The following is a 24,713-nucleotide window of genomic DNA, read 5'->3' on the forward strand; positions in this document are numbered from 1 at the left end:
AACCGAGCCAGTTTCTCTTGTCCAACCCTCCCCTCTGTCCATCAAGGCAACCACACAGCCTCTGAAGTTGAGTTTCTTACACCCAGTGAGCTATTATCCAACCAGGGAGACAGGCATAGAAAAAAGTTCAGGGTATCAAGTATTTGTTATATGGCCCAAAAGGGCTGTGAATGGAGAAGGTGCTGGGTGGGAAAGAGCAGGTCTGACTGCCCTCTCTCCTGGAATCTTGAAAATTTCACAGTTTTAATCTTTCTTTGGGCCCATTTTGCAGCATCTCTTGTTGCTGTAGCCATTCAGACCTGTGTTTTTACTACAAACAGGAACATTTTGGCAAAGATAAACCAGACAATTTCCAGCTTTTCCAATCCCCTCATGGGAAGGACCTGCTGTTTAAGGACTCTGCTGATGGGTTTCTAAAGATTCCTTCTAAGATGGATTTTGAGCTGTACTTGGGATATGAATATGTCACTGCTCTTCAGAATCTAAGAGAAAGTAAACGTAAGTATTCGGAAAGGATCATGTGGCTCTAGGAGTCTAATAACCTGGTGAGGGTGGGGACTGGAGAGTAGAGTCTTTCCAGGTACTGAACATTGGTCCCAACAATCCATCTGCCCTGCCTGTCCAGCCCAGTGTTAGACGGATGATAAATGACTGGCCATCATGAGATGGACCTGAACATCACCAAAGGACATTAAAGGAAATTCACACTTAAAATTATTCGTATTGGAAACCCTGTGGAGGCCAAGTAGTTAAGATTCTGTGCTTTCACTACAGAGAGCCCAAGTTCGATCCCTGGTTGGGGAACTAAGATCCCACAAGCCACAAGGCAGGCCCCCCCACCCAAAAAGAAGAAAATTTGCATTGATGCCAGTATTGCTTCCCTTGTATAAGCCAGGGCTCCACTACCCACTTGGTGAAGCCAATTAGCCTGGTACAAAGTAAGTCAAATAGAATGAAACTGCTACAAATAAGCACATCTGCGGCCAGTGCTGTGGTCACCATGTGCCATGGTGAAGCTGGAGCTTTAGACAGGTCAGTCCTCCTCCTGAATTTCCTTGGGTCATTAGAGGTGTGTTTGAACACTCGTTTATTCAACAGACATGTATTGACCATCTACTATTAATAGCTATAAACTGTGGAGAAGGCAATGGCACCCCACTCCAGTACTCTTGCCTGGAAAATCCCATGGATGGAGGAGTCTGGTAGGCTGCAGTCCATGGGGTCGCTAAGAGTCAGACACGACTAAGCGACTTCACTTTCACTTTCCACTTTCATGCATTGGAGAAGGAAATGGCAACCCACTCCAGTGTTCTTGCCTAGAGAATCCCAGGGACGGGGGAGCGTGGTGGGCTGATGTCTATGGGGTTGCACAGAGTCGGACACGACTGAAGTGACTTAGCAGTAGCAGTGTGACATGCTGGGCATATAATGGTGAGGCAAAGATGTATTAGATTCTGTTGTCATAGAACTTTCAGACCAGTGAGGAAGAGAAATGTTGAAGGAATAGTCACTCCACTGAATGATCAATTGAAATGAGAGATTTTCTCAGCAGAAAGAAAACAAAAATCCAGAACAAAATATCATGGCTCTACAAGAGTGCAAAAACAAAGACAAACAGATCCAAGAATTGAGGTAAAGTTTCCCTGAGGAAATGCCTCTTGAGCCAGTCTGAAAGCTGGGTGGGTGTTTGTTTATTCAGCAAACATTTATCGCACTGACCATGAACCTGGCATTAAGGGTGCCATGGAGAAAAAGACAGGCATGGCCCTCACCCTGGCCAAGCTTACGTTCTCCTGCAGGGAGCAGATAGTAAGCAATGAATAAATATACAACATCCGCTTGGATGGTTAAGTGCTATTTCTAAATGAGGAGAAAATAACCCCAGCCTGAAGTGATAGAGTGCCTTGGAGTTGGGAGGAGAGTGGACTTTTCAGAAGAAGTAATTTTAAGTTAAATATAAATGATAAGAAGCCATCCAAGGAACTGTTACTGCCTTTAGTTTCTAAGAGATTAATTCCTTGAATGGAATCTGTTTGTGTATTGCTAAAAAAATCCCAGAGTCTTCCTGAAGACAGCAGCAAAATCAGCAAGCCACATCTGGGCCTCTTCTCATCGCTGGTTTTCTTGCTTATGTCCTAGCCCCGGACTCCTCAAAGGATGAGTGCATGGTGAAGTGGTGTGCAATTGGTCACCAGGAGAGGACAAAGTGTGATCGGTGGAGTGGGTTCAGTGGCGGGGCAATAGAGTGTGAAACAGCAGAGAACACTGAAGAGTGCATCGCCAAGATCATGGTACGTCCCTCCTGCCTCCACAGGGCAGCACGCCTGCCACTGCTGCCTACCTGTCCCCAAGGCTGAGCGAGCGTTCCTGGGAATTATATGAAAAGCAGCTTCCCAGGAACCTCACCCTCACTGTGGGATCCTAGCCCCACAGGATCCTTAGGACCTTTGAGCTTGTGAATCTGAAGGACTCCTAAGGGTTTGTTTCTTCCTAGTGTCAGAACTCTGTGGAGGGCGATCTGAGCTATGTCTACTTAGGGAGGCCAGACCTCAGAGTGAGTGTGCCTGAGACCCATGGTGTGCCGTGGCAAGTGTAACAAGGTCATGTTACTGTGCAAGCATGTAGAAGTTTAGCTTTGTTGCTCACAAGGGCATTCCACATTTGCTTTTAGAAGTGTTGAAAAACTGAAGGATATAAATAAGAAAATACATAAAAAGTAACCATAACCTTATAAATCAGAAAAAATCCTGTTAACTGGGCTCATATCATGCATGAAATTTATTACCCTTTTCTCACCTAAGGTTATCTAGGGAGCTTTTTTCTTGTTTTCACAGAATGACTTGCTCCCATGTTCCCAAAGAAAAAATCATTTTTTGAAAACATGACCTTTTAAAATGTATTTTTTTTTAAAGAATATACACTATCCTGTTTACAGTGGTTTGTCTGGGGACCAAGTTTATGAGGAACTATCTCTTTCATTTCTTTTTTTCTCTTTTTTTTAATTCAAATTTTATTTTTCTTTTCTATTACGGTTTATTATAGGATACTGAATACAGTTTTCTGTGCTATACAACGGGACTTGCTGCTTCTCTAGTCTATGTATTAATACAATAGTTTGCATCTGCTAATCCCAAACTCCCAATCCATCCCTCCTCCAGCCCCTCCCCCTTGGCAACCACAGTCTGTCCTCTAGGTCTGTGAGTCTGTCTCTGTCTTGTAGATAAATTCATTTGTGTCATATTTTAGATTCCACATATAAGTGATATCATATGGTATTTGTCCTTCTCTGAGTGACTTCATGTAGTATGATAATGTCTCAATCCATCCGTGTTGCTGCAAATGGCATTATTTTATTCTTTTTATGGCTGAGTAGTATTCCATTGTATATATGCACCACATCTTCTTCATCCATTCATCTTTTGATGGACATTTAGGTTGCTTCCATGAAAACATGATGTTCTAATGTTGATAATTATTCCAGAGTGTGGGTGTGCTGTAATTTATTGAGCCATTTCCTTGCTATTGAGCATTAAGTCTGGTCCTGTCTCATTGCTATTATGAATCATACATGCATGATTTTGCCTACTTACACATTTTGCCCAAATAGTTTCCCACATATCTGATTGTTCCTTTAGGGTATATTCCTGAAAAGTATATTTCTAGGCCTAATGGGAAGCGTGGCAGTCTTATTGAATTAAGCATCTCTGAAATTTGGGGCTTATTAGCTCTATTCAGTTCAGTTCAGTTCAGTCGCTCAGTTGTGTCCAATTCTTTGAGACCCCATGGACTGCAGCACGCCAGGCGGAATTCCTAGTCTATCACCAACCCTTGGAGCTTGCTCAAACTCATGTCCATCAAATCCAACCATCTCATCCTCTGTTGTCCTCTTCTCCTCTTGCCTTCAATCTTTCCCAGCATCAGGGTCTTTTCAAATGAGACAGTTCTTCACCTCAGATGGCCAAAGGATCGGAGTTTCAGCTTCAGCCTCAGTTCTTCTAATGACTATTCAGAACTGATTTCCTTTAGGATGGACTGGTTGGATCTCCTTGCAGTCCATGGGACTCTCAAGAGTCTTTTCCAATACTGCAGTTCAGTTCAGTTTGACTCCTTTGACCTTATTTTACTCATTCATTAAAGACCTTTTATTGACCAAGCACTGAAATAGCACTCAGCTAATGAGGTCAAGATTCAGGGCAAAGCACTCCATGCCACAGACACAGACCTATGTCTCTGACTCCATTTGTTTGTCTTACAAATGAGAATTCTTGATGTCAGAAAGGTATTGTGAGTGTATCTGGAACAGCGTGTCCTATGAGAGGCCAAGGGGACTGAATGTGGGTATTTGCTCCTGAAGAAACAAAGCAAATCATCCAGAGTTGATCATCAGTTCATCATGGTTTGGGTGAAAATGGGAGTGCCTTTTATTTTCCATGTCAGGTCTGCCTGACTGATCCTTTGGGGGTCCATTACCAGCGCCTTCTGTCTCTTCACAACCTGTGCTGGCAAGGTTGCTTCAAGGAAACAACCAGATGGGCACGTGGGACTGGAGAGGATCTCTTTTTACCTGCTGTGATGTGTTGTGTCTTTGCAGAAAGGAGAAGCTGATGCCATGAGCTTGGACGGAGGCTACCTCTACATAGCAGGCAAATGTGGCCTGGTGCCTGTCCTGGCAGAGAACTACAGTAAGTGGGAGGGGCAATGGTTCATTTCCTCTGGTAAAGAAAACAACCTGAGACAGGAGACAAAATCACAGCCTGATTCAGCCACAGGGAGCATAAAGCTCTTGCTTATTGAGCACCTCCTACTTGCTAAGCTCTGGGCTCCCTCATCTCTAGTCCCTTTCGTTACCTTGAAGGATGAGAATCTTCTACCGTACCTTCTACTGTACTCCAACAAGGGAGTTGGAGACTGCACTGGGAAGTTCTAGCTGAAAGTGACCCCTCTGCAGAGGACAGCTAGGTTCTCAGCTGGGATTCCTGGCAGATCTTCTTGCTTCCAAAGTCCGCACTTCTGTTGCCCTGGTGCAGGGATTCAAGTACAGTTAGCAGAGTTACACTATGGTCACAGGATAGATAAGAGTGCAAAAGTTGAAATTTAAAATTTTGGGCTAAATTCCAGAGGCCAGGGAGCTAAAGTGAGTTTGCATAATCCAGAGAGCCTGGACCTTTTGGGAATTGGTATATGTGGATAGTTTTCCTGGCTCTTATAATTCTGAGCTGCATATGGGGAAGACAATTTTCACTCTATACATGAGTGTTTAATGACTTTGTTTTTTCCTCTGCAGAAACTGAGGGTGAAAGTTGCAAGAACACACCAGAAAAAGGTGAGTTGGTATCAGTAATTTCATGAGTTTAAGATAAATTCCCATTGCTTTTGGGAAAGCATAGGCAAGTTTAAATTCAAATCAAAAGTAGATAAGAGACCAATTTTCAGAATCAAAAGAACCACAGGAGGAAAATAGTTGGCAAGATAATTACACTTGCCACACCCATGGGAATTCTCTTTTAATCCTATAAGATGTGACTTGTCGTCTTCTAAGGATGCATACAGGAACAACAGCTTAGAGAGATTACAAGTTGTCTAGACTCTGACATCCAACAAGAAAATACAGACCCTCCCACTACTGCTTTGCATTGCATGAGGACTGCAAAGTTATAAACAAGAGTTAGCACCAGCCCAGAAACCTTGCTGACATGTGCCTGGTAGGCCTGAGGGGAGAGGCTCACAAAGGAAGGTATCTAGGGACATGAAATTGCCCAGCCTCCCATCCAGGGCTAAGCCTAGAAACCCAGGCCAACCTGGCTGTCACCCAGGACTCTGGCTTGGGATGGATCTGGAAAGATGTGGCAAGAGCAAGACAGGAAATCTTATCAAAGATTTGGGCTCTGGGTCCCATGCTGAAGTCCCTGCAGGTCATTTCCAGCCATTAGTGTACAAATCTGTTCTCATCACTTTTTCCAGTTACAGCATCCCAGCCTCTTCCCATCATACTAGGAAGCAAGCTCTTTAGCCAAAAATAGAACCATTCTTAGTCAATGAGCAAAAAGATTTGTATCTTTTCTATTGGAAACAATTTCCTGAATTAATTAAATTGGAGAACTGAAATCACGAGTTTATATTCTATTCCCAGTTTTAAAGATCAGCATGTATTTACTGCCACTGATTGCAGCTAACTTGATTATGATAGTTTCACTTTGCATATTTATTTTGGTGCAAACCTTTATTCTCTTTATCGTAAAACATCTGACCAGAATAATAAACTTACAGTTTATTGCACATTTACTACTCTTTTCTAATAAAATTGTTAATGTTTAGAATGTTGGAGTTACATGTATCCTTCAGTATCCATTCCTCTGCTATTCCACAGTGGAGGGTGAGTTGCCGGTTTATGTCAGTAGCTTCAGGCATTTGGGGAAGCGTTGTCCATCATCATCCATTGCTCCAATGATTAAGTATTCTTACTGTTTTGTTTTTTTAAGTTCAGATTAATCTCCACCTCGTAGAATGACTTGTATCTCCCTTCAGTCGGTTATTAGGAAGACCCTTTCAAAGAGAGAAGGAATGATTAGGGATAACTTTATTCCATAGGATGATGGCTGGGTTTGACTGTAGACAGACACTCTGGAGGGTCCAGAGGTGTTAATACTCCCTTTTGGGGTGTCTTTCTTGTAGGGTATCTTGCTGTAGCTGTGGTTAAAACATCAGATGCTAATATCAACTGGAACAATCTGAAAGGCAAGAAGTCCTGCCACACTGCAGTAGACAGAACCGCTGGCTGGAACATCCCCATGGGTTTGCTCTACAGCAAGATTAATAACTGTAAATTTGGTGAGTGAGTTCTGGGAGTGTGCTCTTGTCAGAGTTGGGTGGAAAGAGGCGCACTGGCAAGAGTAGTATGGTACAAGAGGCCCTTGTTCTATGATAATACAATTTGGTTTAGTGAACTTCAAGGAAATAAAAGGAACAGCAGGACTGGGAGGTGGATCAGAACGGCTCTTCTCAGTTGCACATAATGGCTTAAGTGAACATATGTTTACTATTCTCTCTCATGAAAAAGACCAGAGACAGAAGTCCATGTTGGTATTGTCATTAGAAACCCAGGCTTCTCTGTCTTCCTGCTTCCCCATTCTCAGCATGAGGCCTCCATCTTCAAGGTTACCCATGGTTGCCATTACATCCATGATCCAGGCAACCTTAAGGAACAAGGAGCCTTGTTAGGAGGTAAAGGAGCCAATTAGGAGGTCTAACCCAATTACTCCAGCTAACTTCTCATTGCCCCTAACTTAGGTACATAGTCACAATTAGCTGTAAAAGGGGCTGGAAAATGCCATCTTTTATTTAGATTTTTATTCAAAAATTAAAAATAGAACTACTGTATGATCCAACAGTTTCACTTCTGGGTATTTACTAGAAAAAAACAAAAATACTAGCTCAAAAAGATATATGCACCCATATGCTCACTGCAGCATTATTTACATAACAACACATAATATGTGAAGAACCTGTGTCCATCATGAATGAATGAACAAAGCAACTGTGGTTTGTAGGTATAGATAGAATATCATTCAGCCATAAAAGAGAAAGAAATCTTGCCACTTGCAACAACATGGGTGGACCTTGAGAATACTATGTGAAATAAGTGAAATAAAACAGGCAGAGAAAGACAAATGCCATTTGCTCTAATTTATACGTGGAATCTAAACAAAACAACCTGAGCTCACAGACGCAGAGAGCAGATTGGTGGTTGCCAGAGGCAGGGGTTGGGGATGGGCAAATTGAGTGAAGGTAGTCAAAAGGTATGAACTTTGGTTGTAAAATAAGTCATAGGGATATAATGCATATCCTGGTGACTATAGTTAATGCCATATTGCGTATTTGAAAGTTGCTAGGAGAGTAGCTGTTAAAAGTTCTCATCGCAAGAACAAAAATTTTAATGTGATGTACCATATTAAAAAATTGAATAATAAAAATCAAATGAGCATCTCAATAGATGCAGAAAAAGCTTTTGATAAAATTCATCATCTATGCATAAATGCAAAAAGGCAAAATGGTTGTCTGAGGAGGCCTTACAAATAACTGAGAAAAGAAGAGAAGCAAAAGGCAAAGAAGAAAAGGAAAGATATACCCAACTTAATGCAGAATTCCAAAGAATAGCAAGGAAAGATAAGAAAGCCTTCTTAAGTGAACAATGCAAAGAAATAGAGGAAAACAATAGAATGGGAAAGACTAAAGATCTTTTCAAGAAAATTAGACACACTAAGGGAACATTTTATGCAAAGATGGGCACAATAAAGGACTGAAACAGTATGGACCTAACAGAAGCAGAAGATATTAAGAAGAGGTGGCAAGAATACACAGAAGAACTATACAAAAAAGATCTTCATGACCCAAATAACCACGATGGCCAAACATCTTGGAGTGTGAAGTCAAGTGGGCCTTAGGAAGCATCACTATGAACAAAGTCAGTGGAGGTAAAGGAATTCCATCTGAGCTATTTCAAATCCTAAAAGGTGATGCTGTTAAAGTACTGCACTCAATATGCCAGCAAATATGGAAAGCTCAGCAGTGGCCACAGGACTGGAAAAGGTCAGTTTTCATTCCAATCCCAAAGAAAGGCAATGCCAAAGAATGTTCAAACAACTGCACAATTGCACTCATTTCACATACTAACAAGATAATGTTCAAAATTCTCCAGGTAAGGCTTCAACAGTACATGAACGAAAAACTTCCAGATGTTCATGCTGGATTTAGAAAAGGCAGAGGAGCCAGAGATCAAATGGCCATCTGTTGTACCATAGAAAAAGCAAGAGAATTCCAGAAAAACATCTACTTCTGCTTTATTGACTATGCTAAGGCCTTTAACTGTGTAGATCATGACAAACTGTTGAAAATTCTTAAAGAGATAGGAATACCAGACCACCTGACCTGCCTCCTGGAAAACCTGTATGCAGGTCAAGAAGCAACAGTTAGAACTGGACATGCAACAATGGAGTGGTTCCAAATCGGGAAAGGAATATGTCAAGGCTGTATATAGTCACCTTGCTTATCTAAATTATATGCAGAGTACATCATGGGAAATGCCAGGCTGGATGAAGCACAAGCTGGAATCCAGATTGCCGGGAGAAATATCAATAACCTCAGATATGCAGGTGACACCACCCTAATGCCAGAAAGCGAAGAGGAACTAAAGAGCTTCTTGATGAAGGTAAAAGGGGAGAGTGAAAAAGTTGGTGTAAAGCTCAACATTCAAAAAACAAAGATCATGGCATCCAGTCCCATCACTTCATGGCAAATAAACGGGGAAACAATGGAAACAGTGAAAGATTTTATTTTGGGAGGCTGTAAAATCACTGCAGATGGTGACTGCAGCCACAAAATCAAAAGATGCTTGCTCCTTGGAAGAAAAGTTATAACAAACCTAGACAGAGTATTAAAAAGCAGAGACATATTTTGCCAATAATGGTTCATATAGTCAAAGATATAGTTTTTCTAGTAGTCATGTATGGATATGAGAATTGAACCATAAAGAAGGCTGAACACTGAAAAATTGATGCTTTTGAGCTGTGGTATTGGAAAACACTTTGGAGAGTCCCTTGGACTGCAAGGAGAATCAAAACAGTCAATCCTAAAAGAAATCAGTCCTGAATATTCCTTAGAAGGACCAATGCTGAAGCTGAAGCTGAATCTCCAATACTTCGGGCACCTGATGTGAAGAGTCAATTCATTAAAAAAGACCCTGATGCTGGGAAAGACTGAAGGCAGAAGGAAAAGGAGACAACAGAGGATGGGATGGTTGGATGACATCACTGACTCAATGGACATGAGTTTGAGTAAGCTCCAGGAGATGGTGAAGGACAGGGAAGCCTGGAGTGCTGATAGTCCACAGGGTTGCAAAAATTCGGACACAAATGAGCGACCAAACAACGAACAACAACAACAATCATCTATTTAAGATAAAGACTCTCCAGAAAGTGGGCATGAAGGGAACGTACCTCAACATAATAAAGACCGTATATGACAAAACGTACAGCTAAAATCATACTCAACAATGAAAAGCTAAAAGCATTCCCCAAGACAAGGATGTCTACTCTTACCACTTTTATTCAACATAGTTTTGGAAGTCCTAGACGAAAGGAAAAGAAATGTAACCCAGCAGCAGTATGCTGCTGCTGCTAAGTCGCTTCAGTCGTGTCCAACTCTATGTGACCCCATAGATGGCAGCCCACCAGGCTCCCCCGTCCATGGGATTCTCCAGTCAAGAACACTGGAGTGGGTTGCCATTTCCTTCTCCAATGCATGAAAGTGGAAAGTGAAAGTGAAGTCGCTCAGTTGTGTCTGACTCTTAGTGACCCCATGGACTGCAGCCCACCAGGCTCCTCTGTCCATGGGATTTTCCAGGCAAGAGTACTGGAGTGGGGTACCATTGCCTTCTGACCCTGTATGCTGATAGATATTAACTAGACCTATTGTGGTGATCATTTCACAATATAGTCACAATAGTGAATCATGTTGTACACCTGAAATTAATATAACGTGCTTGGCACACTGCAGTCCAGGGGTCGCAAAGAGTTGGACACGACTGAGCAACTAACACACACACATGTCAATTATATCTCAATATAAAATTAATGGAGAAAAAAATTAAGAGAAAAAACCCAACTTGATCTTTGTTACAGAGAAACAAGAGGAAATGGCCATTTGGCGGATGGCTACAAGCCGTGCCACAGAGCTTTCTAGGCAATATGGTGTAAGGGATTCTCAGGTCTCTTTAAGATCTTGGCAGCTTCAGCTCTTAGGCCCCTTTGAAGGGGTGGAAATCAATTTGTTCTCTGTGTCCTCTGAATATCTTCAGGTGTGGCCTTAGTTCTACCTCCTAAAATCTGTGCATAAGTTCACCATGGATATGTTTCCTCGTGGTTCTTATTTACTTTAACTTCCTGAGTACTTTCCCCCTGCCATCTCCAAATATGTGTAGCAACTTTAAAAGGAGAGGCCTCTAAAGACAGAGCCAGGCAAGTCCTGTGTGTATTGGAGAGGAGGTTCAGATTCAGAGATGCAATCACACTTTTGCATTAACATGCTCTGTGACATCAGTTTGCCAGGAAGGTGGCTGAGGCGACTTTCAGGAGTTCTGTGCCCCACCAGCAAGGGCACCACATCTGCTCTCCTGAGCCTCCTGGCAGTTATACAGCCATGGGAGAGCAGCTGAGCTGTGAGTGAGATTTCCCCAGAATTTTCTTGAGTTTGGAGCTCTAAGTTCTGTTAAAAGCTCTTCTAATAAATATCAGAGGAAAGAAACACCTGAAAACAAATGTCACAACTCAGGGAGTGAGACCTTCAATTTTACACCTGCTTCAGTCACCTTCCACATAATTTCCATCTCATCTCTCTTTAAGTAATGACACTATTGGGAGGCTGATGGAGTCTCCTCCACCTGAATTGTAATGGTTACTTACCATTTCCAGCCTCAGTGAAGTTTTCTTTCAGAGCCTGCTGCTGCTGCTGCTAAGTCGCTTCAGTCGTGTCCGACTCTGTGCGACCCCGTAGACGGCAGCCCACCAGGCTCTGCTGTCCCTGGGATTCTCCAGGCAAGAACACTGGAGTGGGTTGCCATTGCCTCTTCTGCTTTCAGAGCCCAAGGCTGGCAAGTCTTGAGTTGATGGCAGGTCACATAATAAGCATGTTCTACCTAACCTGGGCCATACACACCTGTCTTGTGTTAGATAAAGTCCACTCATACTGACTCAGGAAGAGCTGACTTTCTCTTGTCCTTCTGCACAGATGAATTTTTCAGCGCAGGTTGTGCACCTGGATCTCCGCGAAATTCCAGTCTCTGTGCTCTGTGCATTGGCTCAGAGAAGGGTACAGGAAAGGAGTGTGTTCCCAACAGCAATGAAAGATACTACGGCTATACAGGGGCTTTCAGGTGAGTCTTATAATCCTCATACAAAAATAATAATAACCCCAGCCCTGACAAGAGTTCCTTTTAGAAGCTCAGGTGAGATTCTTACATTCTTAGCCCATTAGTCCTGCATGTTAGGGTGGCATGTTTACAAACGTATGTAGAAGCCTGTGTGAAGAGGCATCCAGGTCCCTCCAGGACACCGTCTCCGGAACTGGCTGTCATAGACAGCAAAGGCTGGTGGTATGGTGCAGGTCAGGAGTTCTCAATGGCGGCAGGTATCCGGGGAGGGATTTGCCCTTCAGGGGACATTTGGCAGTGTCTGGAGACGTTTTTGATTATCAGTAGGGTTGAGGGGGTACAACTGGCAGCTAATTGGGAGAGGCACAGGGCAGCACCCTGCAACAAAGAATTATCTGGCCCCTAATGCCACTAGTGCCAGGTGAGGAAGCCCTACCGTAATTGAATAAACACAGGAGTCAAGCATTAGGCTCACACTCTTCCAATCATCTCTGGGGGGACCTATGACCACGGAAATATACAAAAGTAAAGTCCATGATTTCTACATCTTTGGTTACATCTCTGTTTCATGGAATTTTAATCATTTTTAAAGAGACACCTGTGCACTTTATGACCTTATTAGTCTTTAACTATCCTGTCTGACTTGGGCCTTTGCTACCCTGGTAGTTCATGAATCCATCAACTTCACAATGATGGTGGTATTCATAACTAAACTGCTCACTAGCAAAGGAAAAACAAAGATTATCTCAATTTTCTAGTTAGAACCACCTTGTGAGTTAGAATAAGAACAATTCACAGTCCACAAGTTTCGAATTTCATTAGTAGCCTGTACATAAGGAATCACCTTGGTGGAAAACTGCTCCTCTAATATCTGTATTGATGCTTGGGAAAGGATGTAGACCTGTTAGAGAAAATGTGCTAGATAGTATATAGAACTGCAACTGTATAACTACAAAGTGTATCAGAGGTTTTGTTTTCTTTTTATTACTTATATTAGTAATATATGAGATTAGTGATCAAATGGGAGTCACAGTTGCTGATATCATGGCCAGCCCTGGATCTCTAAAGTGGCATAATACTCAGCCATAAAAAGGAATGAATTGGGTCATCTGTAGTGATGTGAATGAACCTAGTCTGTTATACAGAGTGAAGTAAGTCAGAATAAGAAAAACATATTGTTTTTTAACAATATTGTAAAAATTGTATATTGTATATTAATGCATATATATGGAATCCAGAAAAACAGTACTGATGAACCTATTTGCAGGAGAAGAATAGAGATGCAAACATAGGGAACAGACTTGTGGGCACAGTAGGTAAGGAGAGGGTGAGACCAACTGGGATAATATTATTGACATATATATATATATTACCATATATAAAAATAGATAACTAGTGGGAAGTTGCTGTATAACACAGGAGCTCAGCTTGGTGCTCGGTGATGACCTAGAGGAGTGAGATGGGGGGTGGGAAGGAGGCTCAAGAGGGAGGAGATATATGAATATGTATAGCTGACTCACATCATTGTACAGCAGAAACTAGTGCAACATTGTAGAGCAATTATCATCTAATTAAAAATTAAACAAAAAAAAAAAACAACTTCAGATTATAAGATGGCCCTTCTGAATGACAGATGTAGCTCTGACCTCTTTCCTTCTCTCTCCCTGTCTGGGACTCCACAGGTGTCTGGTGGAGAGGGGAGACGTGGCCTTTGTGAAGGACCAGACTATCATACAGAACACTGACGGTATGTGCACAACCCTTTGGCCCCATAAATCAGGGTCGTTGGCTCCCTTGTGTTCAGGATATCTTTGTGGAAGTGGTAGGGGCTCTTGTCAGGGTCCAGAGCTGTGATTCTCAACCTGTTTGTTCCCCGATGAGAGACGCATCCACTTGCATAGGTGGAATGGTGAGGACGGTGAGCTTCCCAGTGGCTCTGAAATCGCTCCTAGAAGCCTTCCCACAGGTGTAGGCACTGTGCCTTCTTTCCCCGAAAAACTCCTAAGAACAAAGACTTTTACATACTTACATTATAATCAGCAGGATCAGGAAATTTATACTAACGTGGTTTAATACTCATCACATCCACAGTCCCTATTCAAAATTAGTGAACTTATCACCCAAAGGCCCTTTATAACTATTTATCATATTTCTAGGTCCAATATATATTTAACCATATTATAAATCCACTCGGAAAAACATACAAACAGTAGCACCCCTGTAGGAATAAGCACTGGGCTTATTCCTGGTGCTTATAACCAATGGCTTCTATAACCATTCTCCAAGAGGAGGAAGCATGGCCCCTCAGAAAAACAGCTGATTCTGGGGCTGGGGCAGGAAAAGTGTAAGGTGAACCAAAGAGCATCATGCTGAAGTGCTCAGAGAGATGGAATGTGTCAGAGCACATTGGAACTGTTGTGAAAGCCCTCCACTGGCCAGATCTGACATTTTGAGCATTATAAGAAATAATAACAGTAAGATTGAATAACCCATTGAATAGAATAAGAACACATGAGTCCATCCTGATTAAACGAATGAGTATAAGGGAAATATCTTCTTTATTGCAGAATGCTAATTACAGACATAGAAAAAGTCATGAAGTTAAACAACTATCGTTTGGCAACCAATATAGCAATAATCGATTCTAGCAAGGACCATCAATCAATGGGTACTAAAACTAGTGGGTGGATATTAGATGGCCATGACATTAAAAACAAGACAGCTGTTTTTTAAACGTTGGTAAGAATGAGCATTCCAGCTGCCTATGCTCTATCACTAACAGCTTACACCACCCCCTAGAGTCCAGGCAGTATTACTTCCCTCATAACCCTGTGTGTGTGTGTGTGTGTGTGTGTGTGTGTGTAGTCACTCAGTTATGTCCAATTTTTTGCGACCCTTTGGACTGTAGACCATCAGGCTCCTCTGTCCTTGGGATTCTCTGGGAAAGAATACTGGAGTGGGTTGCCATGCCCTCCTCCATCGAATCTTCTTGACCTAGGAATTGAACCTGTGTCACTTATATCTCCTGCATTGGCAGGTTGATTTTTTACCACTAACCCACCTGGGAAGCCCTCCTCCCTTTACCCAACCTCAAATTTTTCCTCTAGTGCAGGACCAACTCCTCTAAGAAGCCTTCCCCAATGGCATACCTCCATCCTACAACAGAATCCTCTGTCCCCGTTGCTATCATTATTGAATTCATCACATTCTGTAATAAAATATGGTCACAGGGAGCTCTACTTTTTTCTTACATCTCAACACCAATCACAGTATAAGGTACGCAGAAGTTACTAAGTACTTACTTGAGGGAATATTGGTTTGGCTAACTTTCTTTCACCCCTCCTGTAACTTTTGCTTTTCCCTTTAAGAGCTGTCCTTTTCCTGCTGCCTGAGTGTTACCCTAGGCTGGTTCTTTGCCACTCCTTGATTTCTCTTTGTATCCTTCCAATAGGGCTCCCCTCTCTAGACCTCAGTTCTCTTTGCAAAGACTCCCAAAGCCTTAACCTTCTGAGGGGAATTTATAGAGGAGGCCTACCTCCCTATACACTCCCTACCTAAACACCATCCTAGGATCTCTGTTTGCCCTGTGGTCATGTTTATGTACGAAGTACGCTGATACTGCAACCTGAACCAGAATAAATCCAAACTCCTTACACTTCTCTCTTCACACAGCCTCGTCCCTATGGAGGACTTTGTTATAGGTCCCGTTAGTCAAGCCTAGATTAATCAATGTTGAAAGTGAATGCTGTAGAATTATACTGGGTTTCAAAGTCTTATTCCTTAAAACTATGTGGTGTTTTACAAATTAGCCACAGTAAACAAGCATTATTTTTACTGGAAAGAAAATTTTTTATCATGCCCTTCTAGATGCCCACTACCCCTAACCCAGACCAAATCACCTCCCTTCTCATTTTTCCTAATTGTCCTATTTGGAGCTCACACGTTAACACTGATTTCCATTCATTAAGTTCTCATAGACCAACCTTTCTTATTACCCAAGTGCCACACTAGGGCTTCCCGTAGTTGCTCAGCAATGAAGAATCCACCCGCAATGCAGCACACCCGAGTTTGATCCCTGGGTCAGGAAGATCGCCTGGAGAAGGAAATGGCAACCCACTCCAGCATTCTTACCTGGGAAATCCTACAGAGAGAGGAGCCTGGTGGGCTATAGTCCATGGGGTTGCAAAGAGTTGGACACGACTGAGCGACTATACACACACATAGCCAGATGGTATAGCACAGATATTGTCAATCTGCTTAGAGGGTCATGTGCTTCCTACAGTGGAGTCTAAATGGAATTTGGAACTTAGCAGAAATGAAGATCCTTTTGAACATACATCATCCACAGAAAGTGGTTCACTGTCCCTTGTCTGGCTGGGAAGACGGAAAGGAATGGCCCCAGGGAACTCCTGATAACTCTCTTCCTCTCCATATTAGTGAAACCTCTGCTGGCCACTGGGTCCAGCCCCTCTACATGCTAGTGGAGGGTGGTCACATCTCCCAGTGAGGGTGTTTTGACCTTTGGCTGATGCACCTTTTCTGAACCTAGGAAATAATAATGAAGCATGGGCAAAAAATCTGCAGAAGGAAAATTTTGAAGTACTATGCAAGGATGGCACCAGGAAACCTGTGACAGATGCTGAGAACTGCCACCTGGCCCGAGCCCCGAATCATGCTGTGGTCTCACGGAAAGATAAGGCAACTTGTGTGGAGAAAATATTAAACAAACAGCAGGTATGGACCAGCCAGGGACTCCAAACTGTTTTTATTGTGTGGGTATGGATTGTTGAGGGATTTCGCAGGCGAGGAGAAGCCCACACTCCTGTGTTCTTTTCCTGGAAGTTAGAACTGGGAAGGTATGGATGGTGGACTGGATCTCCCAGACCTGCTCTACTCATATCTTCTGCTTGCTGGAAATCAGACCTCAACTGACGCATGTGTTCCAGGGTCCAAGCATCTGCCTTCTAGCTCGACCCTGACCTTGTTCTGTGGTACCCTCATTTTACCCACTTCTGCCTTTTTTTTTTTTAAATGAAGGCAACTAATCCTGTTTCCCAACTCTTTCTGGATACAAGTCATCAAATGTGGACTGTGTTTCTTTTGCTTAGACAGACTGAGAACCATTCCAAAAGGAAGAGAAACCCAGGAACCCTACCCTCAGGGAGATTGTCCTCTGGTGAAAACAACCAACCCAGGGCTGGCCCTGTGGGGAGAGGGGCTGTCTGAATATTTTAATCCTAAAGACCCTTCCACCCCTAAAGACCAACCTCCCCTCAGTGACAGCTTCCTGCCTGTTGATGCATCATTAGTTTTCTCTTTTTAAAAATGAAGATAGCATACCTTTGTGAGTCCTCTTAAGGTAAATGACACTAATAATGAGCACTTAATGAACATTTCCTAAGTGCTAGATAGAATGCTAAACTTTCTGTAATCATTATTTCATTTATAATCTTAGAAGATGTGGACAAGTCCAGGCTTTTATCAATTTAGGATCAAAGATGCAGCTGACAACTACCTGTACCAACCCCTCATTGGGTGGCTCTTATTTAATACCTTCTTGATAATACTACTTAAAAGGGAAATGTTTATGTCCTCTCATTTCCTGGAAGTCATCCCCAAGGCCATGGCCAATGAAGTGGGGAAGAGAGATCAGAGAAGTTAGCAGTGGGTGGGTGGGAGGGAGGGAATTCCCCAAGGAGATGGGACTAGGCTGGACCCTACAAAGGATTTTGGGGCCTCGGGGAAGCCTAGATTTGGGGCCCATATTCGTGTGAATGCCAAGGGAAGGATGTGGAAAGATCCCGAGGCATCCCCTGCAGCTTCCCTTTCTTCCTGGGGCTGGTTCCCAGCTTCCAGTTTCCTCCATCCCATTCATGTGTTCCCAGGGGCTCTTTTCCACAGGTCCTCATGTACTTTCTGTCCATTTGACAGGATGATTTTGGAAAATCTGTAACCGACTGCACGAGCAATTTTTGTTTATTCCAATCAAATTCCAAGGACCTTCTGTTCAGGGATGACACTAAATGTTTGGCTTCAATTGCGAAAAAAACATATGACTCCTACTTAGGGGATGACTACGTCAGAGCTATGACCAACCTGAGACAATGCTCAACCTCAAGTGAGTAGGAGGAACAGCATGGGGAACCTGCAAAGTGAATATGGCTGGGGTTCTGGGTGCAGTATTCAAAAGGAGGGGCAGACTGTAGTCACCAGGAGATGATCAGCTGACTAGATGAAATGAGGAGGGAACAATGCAACCTAGCATGGATGAAAGGCTACTTGTATGGGCAGATGGTAAGGGGACATGGGCTGATGGCACTGGACATGCAGAATTCCATGCTATTGCTTAGAAAAGGACGAGAGCTACGTGCCCGTGCCCACTGCTCTGCTCTGAACACCTTTTTTATACTGTGCTGTCTTGTTCAAAATGGTAGCCTCTAGCTACCTGTGGATATTTAAATTTATATTATTAAACAAAATTTTAAATTAGTCACACCAGCCATAATTCAAGTGCTCAATAGATACCTGTGTCTCCACATAGATGAAAAAAGAGAACATTTCCAGCACTGCAGAGAGTTCTTTTACATGGTGCTGTTCTTGAGAGCTTGAATGGTGATAAGTACCAGCAACTCTAAAGTTGCTATACACACCACAGGCATACCTTGGAGATACTGCAGGTTCAGTTTCAGACCATTGCAATAAAAGAATATTGCAACAAAGCAACTCATATGAAGTTTTTGGTTTCCCAGTGCATATAAAAGTTACATTTACACTACACTATAAAGTGTGCAATAGCATTGTCTAAAAAATGTCTAACAATGTACGTATCTTAATTAAAGATACTTTATTGCTAAAAAACCCTAACTATCCTCTGAGCCTTCATAATCTCTCTGCTGGTGGAGGGTCTTACCTCAATATTTATGACTGCTGACAGATCAACTGTGCCAGTTCCTTAAAATAAGACAACAATTAAGTTTGCCCCATCAATCGACTCTTTTTTTTTTTTTAATCCTTGATGGCTGGGTTTTAAACTTTATTTTCACAAATGATAAAAACTTTCTCTTGATTCTTCAGAGAATCAGAGATATGTTAAAAAATTGTACAGTTTAATTTAGATATTATAAATACCATTGGAAAAAATTTTAAAGGCTACTATTATTGAGATATTTGTATTATTTATTTATTTTTTATCCTAAACACAACCTATTTACTTATTTATTTTGCTTGCTGCATATCTATTTTTTAAAATTAGAATTCTAACATGCTTTTCATACTAAATCAAGCAAGTAGAATCAAAATGTCATAAATTTTTTAAATAGGCCAAAAGTTCATTATCACAATAGTAAAAGATGTTTACTAGTTTTCACAATGAATAGCCAGACCCCCCCAAAAAATAAAAAGATAATTACAATTTCAAGTCATAATGGGAACATGATTAGCCTAACAATATATAATAATTACACATAATTTGATGGGTCAAGCAGAGTCATGTGGTAAATGGAAGTGCATACATGCACAAGTTTTCATCTGCCCAGCCAATTTATGTCTTTGGGTTGGTTTAATCTACTTAAAATTAAGGTAATTTTCGATATGTATGATTCTATTAACATTTTCTTAATTGTTCGGGATTTATTTTGTGTGGGTCTTTTCCTTGTCTTGTGTTTCCTGCCTAGAGAAGTTCCTTTAGCATTCATTATAAAGCTGGTTTGGTGGTGCTGAATTCTCTTAACTTTTGCTTGTTTGGAAAGCTTTTGATCTCTCTATCCGATCTGAAGAAGAGTCTTACTGGGCAGAGTATCTTGGTGGTAGGTTCTTCCCTTTCATCACTTTAAATATATCATGCCATTCCCTTCTGGCTTGTAGAGTTTCTGTTGAGAAATCAGCTGATAGCTTGATGAGAGTTCCCTTGCATGTTATTTGTCATTTTTCCCTTGTTGCTTTTAATATTTTATCTCTGTCTTTAATTTTTGTCAGTTTGATTGCTATGTGTCTCAGTGTGTTCCTCCTTGGGTTTATCCTGCCTGGGACTCTCTGTGCTTTCTGGTCTTGGTTAACTATTTCCTTTCCCACGTTTGGGAAGTTTTCAGGTATTATCTCTTCAAATATTTTCTCAGGTCCTTTCTCTCTTATCCTTCTGGGACCCCTATAATGCAAATGTTGGTGCATTTAATGTTGTCTCAGAGGTCTCTTAAGCTGTCTTCTTCTTTTTTCATTCTTTTTTCTATATTCTGTTCTTTGGCAGTGATGTCCACCATTCTGTCCTCCAGGTCATTTATCCATTCTTTTGCCTCAGTTATTCTGCTATTGATTCCTTCTAGTGTATTATTCACCTTGGTTTGTTTGTTCTTTAGTTCTTCTAGGTCTTTGGTAAACATTTCTTGCATCTTCTCCATTGTTTTCCCAAGATCCTGGATCATCTTCACTATCATTATTCTGAATTCTTTTTCTGGAAGGTGGCCTACCTCCACTTAATTTAGTTGTTTTTCTGGGGTTTTATCTTGTCCCTTCATCTGGGACATAACTTTCTGCTTTTTCATACTGATTTACTTTCTGTAATGTGGTTTTTGTTCTAGCTGCTGTGGGATTGTGGTTCTGCTTGCTTCTTCTGTCTGCCCTCTGATGGAGGAGGCTAAGAGGCTTGAGTAAGCTTCCTGATGGGAGGGGCTGGCAGTAGGAAAAACTGGGTCCTGCTGTGGTGGGCAGGGTTTTGCTCAGTAAAGCTTTAATCCAATTATCTGCTGATGGGTGGGATGCACTCCCTCCCTGATTTTTTGGCCTGAGGTGACCCAGCCTTGGGGTCTATGGGCTCTATGGTAGAGTTAATGGTGACCTCCAAGAGGGCTTACACCAAGGGGGACTTTCCAGGACTGCTGCCGGTGCCCCTGTCCCTGTTATGAGCCCCTGCCCTCCCACACCTCCACAGGAGACCCTCCAACACTAGCAGGTAGTTTGGGTTCAGTCCTCTGTGGGGTCATTCTTCTGGGTCTTGGTGTGTGAAAGATTTTGTTTGTGCCCTCTAAGACTAGAGTCTCTGTTTCCCTCAGTCCTGTGGAAATTCTATAATCAAATCCTGCTGGCCTTCAAGATCAGATTCCCTGGGGATTCCCAGTGCCTTTGTCAGATCCCCAGGCCAAGAAACCTAACATGGGGTTTAGAACCTTCACAACAGTGGGAGAACTTCTTTGGGATTATTGTTCTCCAGTTTGTGGATCACCCACCTGGAGGGTATGGGACTTGATTTTATCATGATTGTGCCCCTCCTACCATCTTTCTGTGGCTTCTTCTGTGTCTTTGGCTGTAGGGTATCTTTTTTTGGTGGGTTCCAGCATTCTCCTGTCAATGGTTGTTCAACAGCTATTTGTGATCTTGGTACTCTCACAGGAGGAGATGAGTACACATCCTTCTAGTCTGCCATCTTCAACTGGAAGCCTGAAATTGATGGATCAACTCTTCTTTCATGACTGATTTTCTGTAGCATCCAGCGCTATTTGATAGCATTTTACCGACAGTAGAACTTCTTTCAAAATAGGAATCAACCGTCTCAAGTCCTGCCATTGCTTTATCAACTAAGTTTATATAATATTCTAAATCCTTTTGTCATTTCAACAATCTTCACAGCATCTTCACTAGGAGTAGATTTCATCCCAAGAAACCACTCTCTTTGCTCATGCATAAGAAGCAGCTCCTCATCTGTTAAAATTTTATCATGAAATTTGCAGCAATTCAGTCATATCTTCAGGCTTCACTTCTAATTTTAGTTCTTTTAATATTTCCATCACATCTGCAGTTACTTCCTCCACTGAAATCTTGAACCCCTTATAGTCACTTATGAGGGTTGGAATACACTTCTTTCAAATTCTTGTTCATGCTGATATTTTGACCTTACTCCATGAATCACAAATGTTCTTAATGGCATCTAGAATGAGGAATATTTTCCAGGTTTTCAGTTGACTTTGCCCAGATCCAGCAGAAGACTCACTGTCTATAGCAGTTATGAAACGTATTTCTTTAATAATAAAACTTGAGAGTTGGAATGACTCCTTGATCCATGGGCTGTAGAATGGATGTTGTGTTAGCAAGCATGAAGTGAAGTTGCTCAGTCGTGTCTGACTCTTTGCGACCCCAAGGACTGTAGCCTACCAGGTTCCTCAGTCCTTGGGATTTCCCAGGCAAGAATACTGGAGTGGGTTGCCATTTCCTTCTCCAGAGGATCTTCCAGACCCAGGGATTGAACCCTGGTCTCCCGCATTGTAGGCAGACGTTTTACCATCTGAGCTACCAGGAAGCAAGCATGAAAGCAACTTTAATCTTGTACATCACCATCCAAGCTCTTGGGTAACAAGGTATGCTCTCAATGAACAGTCATATTTTAAAAGGAATGTTTCTTTCTGAGCAGTAGGTTTCAATAGCAGGCTTAAAATATCCAGTAAACCCTCTCATAAATAGATGTGCTGTCATCCAGGCTTTGCTGTTCCATTTACAGAGCACATGCAGAGCAGACTGAGAATGATTCTTAAGGGCCCTAAGTTTTTTAAGAATGATAAATGAGCACTAGCTTCAGCTTCAAGTCACCAGCTGCATTAGCCCCTAACAGGGGAGTCAGTCTGTCATTTGATCATGAAGACAGGCACTGACTTCTCCCCTCCAGCTAGAAAGTCCTAGATAGCATCTTCTTCCAAGTGAAAGCTGTTTCATCTGCATTGGAAATCTCGTTTAGTGTAGCCACCTTTATGAACTATCTTGGGTAGGTCTTCAGTGTAACTTACTATAGCTTCTATACCAGCACTTGCCGCTTCACCTTGCACTTTTATTTTTTAGAAATCTTATTTATTTATTTTATTACTGGCTTCACTGGGTCTTTGTTGCTGTGTGTGGGCTTTCCTTAGCTGTGGTGAGCAGGGGCTCCTCTGCTATGGTGCTCTGACTTCTCACTGTGGTGGCTTCTTTTGTTGCAGAGCACGGGCTCTAGATGCACAGGCTTCAGGAGTTGCAGTGCACAGGTTTAGTTGCCCCACAGCATGTGGGATCTTCCTGGACCAGGGATTGAACCTGTGTCTCCTGCATTGGCAGGCAGATTCTTTACCACTGAGCCACCGGGGAAGCCTTCACCTTGACTTTAATATTACGGAGACAACTTCTTTCCTCCTCACGAACCAACCTGTACTCACTTGAAGCATTTCTCCTGAAGCTTCCTCACCTCTGTCAGCCTTCACAGAACTGAAGAGAGTTAGGGTCTTGCTGCAGCTGAGCCTCTGGCTTAAGGGAATGTTGTGACTGGTTTGATCTTTTATCTAGGCCACTAAAACTTTCTCTGTAACAGGAATAAGGCTGTTGTTTATCATTTCTGTGTTCACTGAAGTAGCACTTTTAATTTCCTTCAATAACTTTCCCTTTTCATTCACAGTTTGGCTAACTCTTTGGCACAAGAGGCCCATCTTTGCTTTTGACATGCCTTCCTCACTAAGCTTAATCACATTTAGCTTTTGTTTTAAAGAGAGAGATGTGCAATTCTTCCTTCCACATGAACATTTAGAGTCAATGTAGGGCTATTAATTGGCCTAATTTCAACATTGTTGTGCTAGTGGAGCAGCAGGAACACACATAATATTTATCAATTAAGTTTGCCATAGTAATGGGCATGGTTTGTGGTGCCCCAAAACATTAACAATAGTAACATCAAAGATCACTGAACACAGATCACCATGACAAAGATAATAATAGTAATGAAGAAGTCTGAAATATTTCAAGAGTTACTAAACTGTGATGCAGAGACATGAAGTGAGCAAACGCTATAGAAAAATAGCACCAGGAGACTTGGTTGACACAGGGTTGCCACAAACCTTCAATTTGGAAAAAAGCAGTATCTCCAAAGTGCAATAAAGCACAGCACAATAAAAGAAGGTATGCTTATACTTATCTAGAATACCAGTTTGTGCTATAGCTATGTTGGACATCATTTAATGACTTGGAATCATTTGGAAGATTTGGGAGAATACCATGTAGCTCAAGGGAGGTTATTCTTCAACTGCAGAGTACAGGTCCATGAGCCACAGTCCTTAAGATACTGTTTCCCAGGCCCTGGGATACTGATTCAACAAGTCTGTGCCAGGTTTGGGATTTCTGTATTTTAACAGCTGCCCACATAATTCTGGTTTAAGGATCCTCGGCTACTGTTCTGCTGAGGGGGTGGAGACTAGCCCCCGGCAGGGGAACTAGCACAGGCCTGGTGCTTAGTGGATCTCATTATGTTAGTTCCTTGCCTGGATCTGAGAGGATAGTTCTCTTAGGCTCATTCCAGCCACATGGACTCAGGTGTGGGAGCCCTGCCCATAGGACATAAGGCAGGGGATGGTGCAGGGCAGGGAAATCCTGTTACTGTCCTTGGTGTGGGGCACTGCCCAGTGCAGACACAGGAGCTGTGCAGGCAGGAGGAGGAGGCATTGGGAGGAGGGTCAGGTTCACCTATCAGAGGAGCAGGGCAACTGGTCTGAGTACTTTTGTATTGGGCTTAATTGTTGATTCACTTAATAGGAACTAAATATAGGTAGATTTTTAACTGTCCAACCCCTCTGCTCTGCCCCCACAGAACTCCTGGAAGCATGCACTTTCCACAAACCTTAAAATCCAAGAGTGGAGCCAACACCTGATGGAGATGGGAGCTCATGGGACCCATAAGCTTCATCTGGTTTCGCTGGTCTGAGTGATTTGGTTGCCCTCACAATTTGGTGGTGGCGCCTCTGCAGGACAAAATAAAAATAAACATTATTATTGGTTTTATCTGTTAAAAAAA

General features: G+C 42.3%; 1 protein-coding gene and 1 long non-coding RNA gene across 2 annotated transcripts in view; one reads left to right on the forward strand and one right to left on the reverse strand.

The window, feature by feature from the left end:
• The window catches only part of LOC147379107 (serotransferrin), a 38,247-nt gene extending 13,534 nt beyond the window's left edge, over positions 1-24,713 (forward strand). Inside the window, exons 8-17 of the mRNA XM_086316069.1 lie at positions 321-498; positions 2,140-2,291; positions 4,592-4,682; positions 5,285-5,323; positions 6,673-6,828; positions 11,782-11,926; positions 13,606-13,670; positions 16,473-16,657; positions 17,855-18,041; positions 24,510-24,713. Of these exons, the coding sequence (XP_086172195.1) occupies positions 321-498; positions 2,140-2,291; positions 4,592-4,682; positions 5,285-5,323; positions 6,673-6,828; positions 11,782-11,926; positions 13,606-13,670; positions 16,473-16,657; positions 17,855-18,041; positions 24,510-24,544 (1,233 nt within the window). The 3' untranslated portion in view covers positions 24,545-24,713. The remainder of the gene's footprint in view (positions 1-320; positions 499-2,139; positions 2,292-4,591; positions 4,683-5,284; positions 5,324-6,672; positions 6,829-11,781; positions 11,927-13,605; positions 13,671-16,472; positions 16,658-17,854; positions 18,042-24,509) is intronic.
• Positions 6,202-11,782, reverse strand: LOC147379108 (uncharacterized). Its single transcript, XR_015132187.1, has 2 exons — positions 11,457-11,782; positions 6,202-6,543 (listed from the first exon to the last, which is right to left on the reverse strand). It is a non-coding gene; the product is annotated as an uncharacterized LOC147379108 (long non-coding RNA).

This window comes from Bos grunniens, chromosome 1 (assembly GCF_055505025.1).
Source record: "Bos grunniens cultivar Pamir isolate PY7600 chromosome 1, Bosgru_T2T1.0, whole genome shotgun sequence".
Taxonomy (NCBI): domain Eukaryota; kingdom Metazoa; phylum Chordata; class Mammalia; order Artiodactyla; family Bovidae; genus Bos; species Bos grunniens.